The sequence below is a fragment of the Rhinoraja longicauda genome, chromosome 1 (genome assembly GCF_053455715.1).
Source record: "Rhinoraja longicauda isolate Sanriku21f chromosome 1, sRhiLon1.1, whole genome shotgun sequence".
Classification (NCBI taxonomy): Eukaryota; Metazoa; Chordata; class Chondrichthyes; order Rajiformes; family Arhynchobatidae; genus Rhinoraja; species Rhinoraja longicauda.
In genome coordinates, this window is record NC_135953.1 from 122,571,177 (window position 1) to 122,584,558 (window position 13,382).

A 13,382-nucleotide genomic window follows, 5' to 3' on the forward strand; every position below is an offset into this window, starting at 1 on the left:
AGGGGGTCAATGTCTCGGATTGAAAGCTTGCATCCACTACTGCAAGATTTCGAGCCAAAATGTCAGCAGTTTCTTTCCCCCCCCCCCCCCATGCAGATACTGCTTGACCTGCTGAGTTTGTCCATCAGATAGTTTGTTGGATCCTTCCTGAGGTTTGACAAACCGTGAGCCTCAAGTCATTAACGGTTCCCCCCTCCACACCCCTGCAGTCATTCTTCTTCTCTCCTCCACAATGTTGCTTCTTCATTCCCAATCTCACTCCCTCACAATGAGACTCTGTGCCCTGTCAATACTTCTCAACAACCCCCCCCCCCGTCCCCACTAGTTCCTGCTTCCTGTCTGTCTCTTTGTAACATCCTCCCCCATTCTCAATATCCTCTCACCAGCTCCACCCACCCACCCCATCCTGTGCCTCACTCTCCCTTCCCATGCACCCTACATCCCAACCGCTGTCTCTCTTCCATCGGATACCTTGTTGCCTCTCAAATTAACTTAATTTACATCTTGATCACGAGCGTTTTTTTCCCCAGTGTCATGTTCTGTGAAGGTCCCAAAGTCCTAGCATGAGAATAAATTAATTTTATTGACTTTAAAATGGCTTTTTGAACCAGCTTTGATTGATGGCTATTGACTTTCAGCTTCTTTGTAGTACATTTTCTTTCAGGTTTTAATGAAAAGGGTTCAAGCTGATTTTGAAGAATTCTTTGCCACGGAAGGCCAATTTGCTGGATTAATTTTAAAGAGAGTTAGATAGAGCTCTAGGGGCTAGTGGAATCAAAGGATATAGGGAGATGGCAGGCACAGGTTACTGATTGTGGATGATCAGCCATGATCACAATGAATGGTGGTGCTGGCTCGAAGGGCCACATGGCCTCCTACTGCACCTATTTTTTATGTTTCTAAATCTTTCAGCAGTAAAGTAGTAAAATGTAAAGCAATTCTGATGAAAGTAAACATTTGCATAGAACCCTGATTAATAAACTTTATGCTGGATCAAGTTGGAGTGATTTTATGTGAGTGTATGTTGCCTTCAGACCCTGTGACTGCATCTTATTTATATTCCAGGGCACGAGTGGGTAAAATTCCTCCAGCACGTCCGGACCCACACAAAGCTGGTCCAGCCCGACCTCCGCCGCCAAAAGTGTCCACTACACCTAACCAGCTCCGCCATGCTTCATCTGAGCAGAAAATAAACAAAACTGTCGGAAAACAGAGCCCGGCTGCCACGGGGAAGGTTCGTCCAAAAAGTCAAGTGTTTCCAAAAAAAGGCCCTGAGCTTCCGCCTCGACCAGCTCCCGGACACCGGCTCTATAACAAGTACATGGTAATTCATAGGGGGGGGGGGGGGGGGGGGGCTTTAGCTGGGTTTGATAATGTGACCAGCTTGTAACCACAGCAGTAAACTGCTCTTTTCTTTTTTTTGTTATGATTTTGTTTTGTTTTGTTATGATATGCACTCATTAAGGTAAGATGTCAGTAGCTTGTTCCATGAAGGAGGGACAGATTTCTGTCCAGTGACTGCTCTGTATCACTGCCTGAAAGGTGAAAGTTGGTACATCACTGCCTGATCCTCACTGGACTCCGCACATACCCACCGAGTGGTCGTCAGAGACGTCTTGCTTGTCTTTATTCCATTCTCATCAGCCTGAGGCCAACTAAACTACTCTCCAGCTGGGATTAATGCACTTGGAACTAACCATGCACACAAACTGAAACATTGACTGATGATTTAAAACTAATAATGATCAGAGTTGAAACTGAAAGTTGGGTCTTAATCGCTGTGCTTAGTTTTGGGTACTTATTTTGCTCTTAATGACAATTTTTCATTGCATCGCTAAATTTGGAACAGAGTGGATACCTTACCAAGGCAACATTGAGGGAGAGGACCGGGGTCATTGAGTCCTGTCGCTGTACAGTATGGAAACAGGCCTTTCAACTCAACTTGGCCATGCCGATCAAATTGGCATTCTGGGTTAGTCCCATTTGCCTGCATTTACAGTAGCCCACACCTCCCCAAACTCTTCCCATCTATTTATCTATCCAAATATCTTTTGAAAATCAGTTGTATCTGCTTCTATAGCTTCCTCTGGCAATTCATTCCAGGTGTGGTCTACCTACCCTCTGAGTGAAAAAATTGCCTCAGAGTTACTTCTTAAATGTCTGTCCTCTCACCGTAAGCCTGTGCCCTTTAGTTTTAGAATCCTGTCCCCTGGTGAAAGACTGCGAACATTCACTTTACCAATGCTCCTCATCAAAGCAGGTGCCCTAATGGGGGTGGCCCAGTGGTGTGGCTGATGAAGCTGCTGCTTAACAGCACCGGAGACCTGGGTTCGATCTGACCTCGAGTGCTGTCTATTTGGAGTTTGCACATTCTTTGTGGCTGCGTGGGTTTTCTTTGGCTGTCTAATTTCCTGCAAAGGACCTGTGGATTTGTAGGTTAATTGGCCTTTGTAAATTGCCCCTAGTGTGTTGGGAATATGAGTGGAATAACATAGAACTAGCGTGAACGGGTGATCGGTGTGGGCTCGGTGGGCCAAAGCACCTGTTTCCATGCTGCACTAGGTGCTCCTCAACTTATGATGACATTAGGTTCTGAGAAACCTATCGTAAACCAAAAATATCGTACGTCGAAATACATTTAATATACCTGATCACGTGGCCGGAAACGAGCTGCGGCTCGCTATGGGTCGCTGCCGTTTGCACCATCGCAAAGTCGAAATATCGCAAGTCGCAGCATCGTAAGGCGGGGAGCATCTGTATTTCAAAACTAAACAAAAAAAAAGACAAAAGATTATGTGGAAATGTTAAGAAGGATCATGTCATAATGACCATGAGTTGTGACCATTAGCAATGCATTTGAATTGGAGTACAACTTCAATAACTATTGTTGTACATGAAAGAATATGATTTTTTTTTGTCCAATGACGAGTGTGGGACAATTAGAAAATACTGAATCTCACTAAAAAATAATAATTTAAAGAAACTATTGAGCATCTGTAAAGAAAAGATAGGGTTAATATTTCCATTGTAAACTCCTCATCACAATATATTCTTAGAATATACTAGACCAAGTGGACCCGTTGGGCCCAAACCTCTCCTGCATTGGTGCAGCACCCCCTCCTCTCCCTCTCCCCACCTCCCCTCTCCTCCTCCCCTCTCTCCCCCATTCCCCCCTGCCCTCTCTCCCCCCCTCCCTCCATGCCCTCCCTCCCCCTCCCCTCCCTCCCCCTCCTTCCACTTCCCCTCCCCCTCCCCCCCCGCTCCATCCCCCTCAAGCCCCCTTATCCTCCCTCCCTCCTCCCTAGGAAAGAGATTAAAATTTTAAAATGTGAATAACTTTTAAAATATAACACCGATTTCAATGAAACTTCTTCCATTAGCACCAAAGGGACGACGGTGAGTAAAGTGGGCCTAGAATTGTCGCGCTATCGTGTACCATTTTGGCTGTAGTTCAGGAACAAACAAACAAACAAACAAACAAGAGTTTTAGTGTATAGATAACTAACCAAACCTTTTAAAAGGTCTGAACTTGTCTTTTATTTAATCCTCTGATATGGTATGGTGTTCTTAGATTTATGTTTCAGATATGCAGTCCTTTTTATATGCATTTTGCTGAATTTCTACTACATGTTGCCGTATACCTTAAATTGACACTCTGGGATTTCCTTGTGAATTTATCCAGGCAGGTACCTGCCCTGTGCACAGGAATCCTCTTCCTATTAAATTCACATGTCTCTGGCCAATAGACACATCAAATTGCAGTTGGAATCTGCATGACAGCTGAAGTTGGAATGTACCTTTGATCTGAAAATCTGTTGGTGGGGGATGGGGAAAGTGATCTCCTGTTGATATGTGGAGCAAAATCAGAAACACATTCTGCGTGCATAAGTTTATAATTTTACTGCGAGAAATGCAATTTTCCTTGTGTGCAGTACCTGGGGCATTAACAATGTCGCTTTAAGATAAATGTATGGCTGTCATAGCTTATCGATATTTTATTGATGAGTGATTTTGTTAATACCAAATCTATGTCAGAATTGGATCAATGGCTGTTTGAAGTTGTGGGTTGTTGCTCTGCTCCAAGGCTGCACATAATCTAGGGAGTGGAAACAAGAAACCAAAAAAGGACGCAACATGCATTAGGGAGGGAAGGTGGGGTCAGTGGGTGGGGAAAGAAGGGTGGTGGAGGGGGAGTTGTTATGACCTAAAATTGGAGAATCAATGTTTATACCATTGGGCTGTAAGCTATCCAGGCCGGTGCTGTTTCCCCAGTTGTCTGTGGCCTTACTTTGCCAATGGAGGAGGCTTAGGACAGAAAGGTAATGGAAAGAGCAGTTAAAATGGTTAGCAACAGGGAGATCCAGGAGGCTTGGCAGACTGAGCGCAACTGTTCGGCAAAATGGTTGCCGAGTCTTCGCTTGGTCTCATGTAAAGGAGGCCACATCAGGAGCATTGATTGGTGTAGCTGTTAGAGGAGTAGCATGTGAATCTCTGTCTCACCTAGAGAGAGGAGTTAAAAGAGAAGTTGTTGAGGGTGAGGACGAGTACTGCCAGGCTGAGGAGAGTGTTAGTAGAGGGAAATTGATTGGGTCTTTGTTCAAGGAAGAACTGGAGGGCCTTGAGGCCTTCTTGGTGGGGCATAGAGGTGTAAAGGGACTAGATGTCATGGTAAAGATGAGGCAACGGCAGCCCCCCCGCCCCCCCAGTAATTGAAAGTTATTGAAGAATTGAAATCATCTCCCAGACTGTTTCTGATCTTATCACCTTTGGCGATCTCCCCTCCAACCATACCATTCCCCAGCCCCAAACTCACACCTTTGGTCTTTTCATCTCTGGCCTCTGACCAACCATCTCCCTATCAAAGCCCCCCCCCCCCACCTATATCGATCTATTATCTGCCAGGCTATGTTCTGCCCGAACCCTCTCTTAATTGCTTTCTACCCGCCTCCCACAAACTATTAGTCTGAAGAATGGTCCCAAAACGAGACGTCGCCTTTCCACGTTCTCCAGAGATGCTGGGGAGACCCGCTGAGTTACTCCAGCACTTTGTGGCACATAATCTAGCCTGACACTTCAGCTGTGATGAGGTGTTTTGGAGTGTTAAACCAGCGCTTCATTTCCCCTCTCGGGTAAAACCAAATGAACCTGCCATACAGTTCAACCAGAAATTGTTTATTTGCTTTCTTGTTTCGTTGGTCTCTTTGTATATGGCGCGGTTTGACAGTTAAGATAAGATGTGAGAACGTTCTGTGAGTGTAAAAGTTGCTTCATGCTCATCCATTCGTTTGACAGTTCACAGCATTGTTGTGCTTTGTTATATGTTTTCCAGTTGCCTGTGCCCCATGGCATTACTGAATGTGACATCACCTCCAAAGTCCCAGGAGAATTGTCTTTCCAGGTAAGACAGCGAAACCTTCATTTGCAAATGCTGCATTGGCCGGGATTAGACTGAAAGAATGAAGTAAACCGAGAGGATGTGTCGATCAAAGTGCTGTTACTCCTCATCCAATTTTAATATTGTCAGAATTATTCTGTGCTGGGGATTATAATTCTTATGATTGTTTTATTTGAAACATCTCAATTGGGACATCTCCTTCAGATCTCTTTTTTTAATTATCAACATATAAAATAGCTTTATTTCTTGAATGAGCATCGGGAGTTGATTGTGTTTGAGCACACACATCGATGAGGAGTTTGCCAAGACCCCCTATGGTGGACTTTTAAATTATTTATTTAAATGACTTCTTATGGAGCAATAGGCTTACGTTGGCAGAACTCACTCCAGCTGTTTGTTTTTTTTCCCCTCAAGATTCCAACATCTGCAATCTCTTGTGTTCCTGATTTTATGTTGGCATAGGTTGTGTATTTGTGTACCTTGTAGAAGGACAGATTGCTGAATGGAATGGTTTGAGATTTATAACACAGTTTAACAAAATATGAATGAACGTATTTATTTTTATTTCTTTTCTTTTTATTTTGTATTTTATTTCTTTTTATTTATCTGTGTGCGAAGCGCGGTGAGGTCCTGGTTCTCAAACAGCGCATTGACAAATCATTCCATTGCCAAAAGGGGCTTGGCGCTGGCAAAGTCGCATCATCTCATTTGAAGATAATCACACCACTGGATGGGGAGGAGGTGAAAGGGAATGGCAAGGTTAGTGTGGTCTCTGCGCCTGCCATATTAGCTCGAAACCCCCCCCCCCAACATTTTTAGTTGATGTGACTAAGTTAAATTCAATTCCAAAACACTATAGCAAGAAGTAGACATTATTCTGAATGCTATTTCTACCCATCTTTCTGAGGTAGACAGACCTTTGTTATAATTACACGCAAACCTGTCCATAGATTAGAATTTCTCCAGGTGCAGTTATGTGATGGGAATGGAGCAATTGTATGTAAATGAAGTTTAAAGGGATTGAACGTGTAAATGGAAATGACACAACAGAGACACAACAAAATTGTACAAGCCTTTGGGAAATCTAAAGATACATTTTGTCTCATTAATAACCTCTGCCAGATGAAACTAAAGCTAACCCGTGGTAAATGCACGAGTCAGAATGGAAGGGAGGAGTTCACAGACATATTGTTGCAAATGGTGATAATTGAAAGTGTTGTTGAGTAGATTTGGCACCTAGACCATCATTCCAGTTGCCCTGCATTGCAGCGTGCCTCAAAGGAGGGAGTGCCAGATGTCAGGCATAATCTGCGACCATGTGATGTTTCAAGTTTAGGCATAATTATAGTGGCAAGTAATATCGCAGCAGGTCATCATTCTGCCCATTAGCTCCCAAACCTTGTAGGTTCCCCGTGTTACTGGATGCACCAAGTCGGCTGTTTGATTATGTTGGACCATGCTAGACATCGGAGAATGTTGACACATGAAGAGATTAGAGCAAATACTCTAAAGATTTAATCTGAGCAAATCTAGAGAGGTATGGATAGAGACGTTTGGACCTCTCTAGATCACCTTTATGTATTCTATTTCACATTAATCCACATGACAGCTTACTGGCTGTTCACCTACATTTCTTGATCAAAAATGGTGAAGGTTGTCATCAACAGACTCTCAAACTGAGTCTCATGACCCATAATCTGTTCACCGAGCCCCCTTTTCTAGGTGAAATAAGACTGCTGGCCCTTGACATTAAATGCAGAATGTGGCTGAATATGACATTAAGGAGCTCCAGTTAAACTGAAATCATTGGCCATGAAGAGGGAATACTCTCCAGAAATTGTAAATGTAGTTGATCCTGCTCCTTAAACTGCTTCTGTCAGCCTTGGAACTCCACTTGCTTGATTATAAGAAAATAACTGCAGATGCTGGTACAAATCGATTTATTCACAAAATGCTGGAGTAACTCAGCAGGTCAGGCAGCATCTCGGGAGAGAAGGAATGGGTGATGTTTCGGTCGAGACCCTTCTTCAGAGTCTCCTTTGTACACTCATCTGAAGAAGGGTCTTGACCCGAAACGTCACCCATTCCTTCTCTCCCGAGATGCTGCCTGACCTGCTGAGTTACTCCAGCATTTTGTGAATAAATCCACTTGCTTGATTTATCCTTTACATTTTCCATGCTCTACGCTGCACTGCCAATGTGCTTCCCATCCGTCTGCCCTATTACTTTAAACCTTCCGGCAGTTATTCCAACTTTTTCTCTCTTTATTTCAGATTTCATGCAAATGCTGTTTTTAAAAGTTTTTTCGAGCGGTGTTAGTTCACTGTTCACAAATCCAGGCTCACTTACCACAGATATGTCCTGCAAATATTTGCAGTACTTTGTTTCACCGTTAATTTCTATGATATTGGTTTCTTGGTTATAATTTCATTCTGAATTATTTGAGCTTTTGTTGTTGCTTTTGGGATATTATAGGAAATTCTTGGCCATAAGATCTTTCTAAAAAAGTGTGATAAGAAAGCATTTTCTTTTTCTTTGTCCGTGTTTTTTTTAGAAACTTTCCGCTTCTGATCAGCAGTTTGGAGATAGCAGTGCTCCTCATGCTTTGGTGCTACACGACTTTACAGCAGGTAAGGGATGCTACAGTGTGAAAGAAAACTCAGTCCCTTCATTAAGTCTGGCTGGATCTCCCAGTTGCTAATTCTCCTTCCATTCCCACACCAACCTTTCTGTCCTGGGCCTCCTGAATTGCCAGAGTAAGGCTACACAAAATCAACTTATATTTCGCTCGGGTGACTTGCAACCCAACTGTATGAATATTGAATTCTCCAACTGCAAGTTAAACCCCTCTACATCCTCTTTCTTTCTCATGCCTCCTACCCTCACTCTCTTTTTTTCCCACCATCTCCCACAGCCCCGTCACTCTGCTCCTTTCCCCTCCTTTGTACACTCATCTATCCCGAGTCCACCATTTTCCAATCTTTCCTTTTCGCCCTGTCCACTTCTTCCCACATCCCTCCCACTGACTTTACAATTCACTCCTCTACTTCTCTCCTTATCTGGCACTCTTTCAGCTCTAGTCTTTGTCACTTACTCCACCCATCTGTCGTTAACCCCAATCACCTGGATCCACCTTTCACTTGTCCCACCTCTATTCCAGCTTTTTCCCCCTTATTCCAATCAGTCAAAAGAAGGGTCCCAACCCGAAACTTCACCTGTCCATTTCCTCTTCAGGAGCTATCTGACCTGCTGACCTCTTCCAGCTTTGGTCAAGATTCCATCCGCAGTCTCTTGTGTCTCCGTTCATTAAGATGCATGTTTCCAGTTGCCACTTGGTGCTCATAATTAGTCCTTCGACTAAAGTCTTAAAACTAAAGGCTGCTTTTTATTTTCACTTTGACATATATTCTGGTGCACATATCAGGTTGTCGTTGGTAATGAATTCTAGAGATTAGTTTAAGAGAATGTTTATAATGCAGTAGAAAACCTCTCTGTGACGCCAGTGAAATGACTTGATACGTGATGCTTCACAGGGATCAGATAATTGATCGTGGTAGTTGAAGCCGACAATTTTCAGGGTAAATCATTATTGGAAATAAGTGGGCATTTTTACAGTCAATAGCGAAAAGAGGGTTGCAGGTTAATTTGGTATCTTACTAATTGGTTTATCTGGCTGGAATAAGTATATCAGGAGCAAGAAGGTAGCCAGAGAAAGAGTGGGTCCCCTTGGGGCCAAAAGGTTAATCAATGTTTACAGCCAGGTGACATAGGCGAAGTCCGAAATGAATGTTTCTCATCTGTATTCACGAAGGTAATAGGGATGGAAGATAGGGAGTTCAGAGAGGGGTATGGGGTATAAAGGTTGGGACATTATGCTGCAAGTTATATGCTGTTGAGATCCTATTTGGAGTATTGTGTGCAGTTCTGGCCATCATACTATAGGAAGGGTGTGGATGTGCAGGAGAGAATGTGAGGGGATTTTAGAGGGATGTTTTTTTAAGCAGAGTGGTTGACATCTGAATCTCGCTAGCAGAGGAAGTAATGGAATTAGACCCAATCACGAGATTTAAGTAATATTTGGATTAACGCTTAAATAGACAATATGCAAAAGAATACAGAGCTAATGCAGACAAATGAGAATAGTGTACATGGCCAAAAAGATTAGCATGTACATGATGGGCTGAATGGTTTGCTTCTATGACCCTATAAATTCAGCTTTTATCAATTATCAGCTGGTAAGAGCCCATGAACAACTGACCGACCGCCTTGTATTTTTGGGGTATCATAACTTACTGTAGCCATTTATTCCTGGACCAGTACTAATACCACTTTTCAATGTTGTCTGTCCTCATGAACATTGTTGTTTATGGAAGCAGTCATGAAGCCAATTACATCATTTTTGTTTTCCAGATCAAAATGATGAATTAAATCTGAAGGCAGGAGACACAGTGTACTTGCTGAAGAAACTGGACAAAGATTGGCTTAGTGGGAAGTGCAAGGGACATACTGGGGTATTTCCAGCTAACTTTGTCAAAATTATTGTAAGTTGGACTTTTACAAATGGAAAAACCCATGTTTTAAAATCCTATCTTTCACTCTCTTTCCCTGCCTTTTTCTATTTCCTTCACTGTTCATCTCTAGTTTGTAAACTTTCTCCTCTTCTCAATATTTTTCTTTATTATTTGTTCTTTTTTTCTTTATCTCTGTCTCTTCCAGCTTCGGCAGACTGAGGGGAGTTCAAAAAGCTTGCCTTGTTTGACAAAATAAAAAATTGGTAGATTTTTTATATATAGACTATCCAGTCATTGGAGAGCAAACAAGTTCAGATGGAAGATGCACTTTGACTCCATCAGTCAGGAAGCAATTAGGAAAACTCCTCAAATTTAGCTATAAACAAGAGGACAAACTTTGTGCTCTGCATTCATAAGGCGAAGATCCTCTGCTATACTGAAGCACAATAAAGATTCATGTTCAAATCCTGCAAAAGATGGACCATATCTCACATCAAGGCAAAGGCAGACTTTGATGGTAAAATTCACCATGGTCTTCAATACACTACCACATGCTGTGGTCAATTAAGGAAAAGGTTGTTTGAAGATCAAGATGTCAGACTGGACTGAAGCTTGTGGTCTACTGGGCAGCAGTAATCCCTTCAAGAACTGCCCTAACAACTCCAAGCACCTCAATCCACTGTAAAGATACTACAAATCCTGCTCCACGAAATCCTACAATTCACTGGCGTGGTAAGGAAATCAGCGCTAAGTCCTTGGGCAGGCCACATCTTTTGCATTTCCGATACCAAACTCGTGAAACAGACACACTATTCCATTCAATATGGAGAAGGAGCATTCAAAATGGCATTAGGAAATTCAAGTCATTTTTTGAAGCATGGAGAACCCAACATGAACAATGGAAGGAGTTCATAAACTACCCAGCCCTTCAAGCATTATCTGTCCTGTCTGTGGAAAAGCCTGCGCTTCCCATATTGACCATGTCAATCATGTTGACCATGTCAACCATGTAACTGAACTGGAATAAATAATTGCTGGTCCTTAGAGGCTACTAAAGACGAAAATATGACGTTTCCCTCTCATCTGTGTACACATGCACATACATATTCACCCACCTGCTTCGAACAATGATTATCTTGAGAAATCTTGGCCAATAGCCTTGGCCACAGGCTGTTCACTGGAGATCAGCTAATAGTACTGGTGATTTGTTCTATGATTTAAATATTAATAACTTTAATTTACCTTCCTGTACTATTCTCATGGTCTGGAAACAGTTCAAGAAGGTTGGTAAGGGTGATATTCAACAGCAACAAAGACTTTTTGCATAATTTTAATTCTTTTTGCTCTTTAAGAAAATGTCCTTCTCCATATTTTCTAAAATGGCTGGGCTAAGATTGGGAACTCTCCATGTCGGAAAATCACTATAATGAATATTTTAGGCATGAATATTTAATGTCAAACTGGTTAGTGAACATCATATATCTGATAATCTGCACTTCGTATTTATTCTTGGGCAGTGATGATTACTGTATGATTGCTTTCTGCTAGGTTGATCTACCTGCTGATTCACAGGAGACCAGTGGGAAGAAAGATTTGTTTAAATCAACTTCTCTTAACAAGTAAGACTGTTTTCCAGTAATTCTGAAGCATGCTCTCTCCAATTTGAACTTTTATGCAGAATCCAGATTGGAGGAGCATAGAGATTTCAATACGTTGTAGGGCTGGAGGATGATGCAGGTAGGGAGGGGAGGGGTGTGGAAGGCCTCCAACATATTGGAGAATACCAATGAGTGTTGTAAAATCAAACCAAGTGCTTATGTGGGTGAAGGTCTGTAGGTAACATAACTTAATGTGAGTTGGTACTGAGACCATGATGATCTTAAGCTTCCTTAGAAGGTAGAAAGGAAATCCATTAGCAGGTGAGATTCCACCATAGGAACACCACTTTCAAACAAATTAGAAGCAACCAAAGACCATTCAGCACCTTGAGACTGCACTGCCATTCAATGACAGAACTGATTTACTTATAACTCCAACTCTTCATTTCCTCCAAACGTCCACAAACTATGACCCTCTTACTTATCAAGAATTTATCTTCCTCTGCCGTGAACATTTTCTAAAAGACATCGAGCATCGCTATCTTTTGAGGAAGAGAGTTCCAAAATCTAATGACCCTCTGAGAAAAATGAAATGCCGTATCTGTTTAAATGAACAACTGTTTTGTGGGGCAAAACATTCTCTTTCTGCTCATTCCGTTAAAACCTCTGTACTCTCTCACTCTTCTAAACTCCAGCAAATAAAAGCCTACCTTTCCTCATAAACCAGTCTGCCCATCCCACATATTGATCGAGCAAACCTCTGAAATGCACTCAACACATGTGTCCTTCCACAGTACATGTTCTTTGAACTAGGAACCATGCACAATAACTATTGCCCATCCAATTGTAAATGCCTGCAGAAATCAAAGTGGATGGGCCAGAAATGTCCTACATTCTTCACCTGTCTTGCAGCCAAATTGCATCAATTTATGGCAGTATATTGATAGCAAAGGCAACTTTATCACTAACCCTTTTTTAACCTGACTGCTATTTGATTGTGTTCTTCCGTTATTCCATAAGGAGGATATTGTGGAGGCCGTGGGGTCCATCATTACCTTAGAGACATAGAGTGATACAGCGTGGAAACAGGCCCTTTGGCCAACCTTGCCCACACTGGCCAACATGTTCCAGCTACACTAGTCCCACCTGTCCGCGTTTGGTTCATATCCCTCCAAACCTCCAAACCTGTCCTATCCATGTACCTGTCTGTTTCTTACATGTTGGGATAGTCCCAGCCTCAACTACCCTCACCACCCTTTGTGTGGAAAGGTTTCCCCTCAGAATCTCATTAAATCTTTTCCCCTTCACCTTGAACCTTTGTCCTCTGGTCCTCGGTAGCGGCACGGTAGCGCAGCGGTAGAGTTGCTGCTTTACAGCGAATGCAGCGCCGGAGACTCAGGTTCGATCCTGACTACGGGTGCTGCACTGTAAGGAGTTTGTACGTTCTCCCCGTGACCTGCGTGGGTTTTCTCCGAGATCTTCGGTTTCCTCCCACACTCCAAAGACGTACAGGTATGTAGGTTAATTGGCTGGGTAAATGTAAAAATTGTCCCTAGTGGGTGTAGGATAGTGTTAATGTGCGGGGATCGCTGGGCGGCACGGACTTGGAGGGCCGAAAAGGCCTGTTTCCGGCTGTATATATATGATATGATATGATACTCTGGGCAAGAGACTCTGTGCATCTACTCAATCTCTTCCTCTCATGATTTTTTCTGCTTTATAAGATCATCCCTCGTCCTCGTGCACTCCAAGGAATAGAGTCCCAGCCTACTCAACATCTCCCTATAGCACAGGCCCTCTAGTCCTGGCAACATCCTTGTAAATCTTCTCTGTACTTATTCCAGCTTGCTTTCCACCTTCCTGTGCTGCAACACCAAC

At 42.8% G+C, this 13,382-nt stretch overlaps 1 protein-coding gene across 4 annotated transcripts in view; it reads left to right on the plus strand.

Annotated features, from left to right (window-relative positions):
* Positions 1-13,382, plus strand: part of sh3d19 (SH3 domain containing 19) — a 109,388-nt gene that overhangs the window by 83,625 nt on the left and 12,381 nt on the right. For 2 of the 4 annotated variants that reach the window (XM_078405948.1, XM_078405924.1), the window contains exons 11-16: positions 1,066-1,324; positions 5,330-5,398; positions 6,014-6,154; positions 7,950-8,025; positions 9,806-9,936; positions 11,455-11,525. In XM_078405948.1, coding sequence (XP_078262074.1) covers positions 1,066-1,324; positions 5,330-5,398; positions 6,014-6,154; positions 7,950-8,025; positions 9,806-9,936; positions 11,455-11,525 — 747 coding nt within the window. The remainder of the gene's footprint in view (positions 1-1,065; positions 1,325-5,329; positions 5,399-6,013; positions 6,155-7,949; positions 8,026-9,805; positions 9,937-11,454; positions 11,526-13,382) is intronic. The other 2 variants (XM_078405932.1, XM_078405941.1) reach the window with 2 other exon arrangements.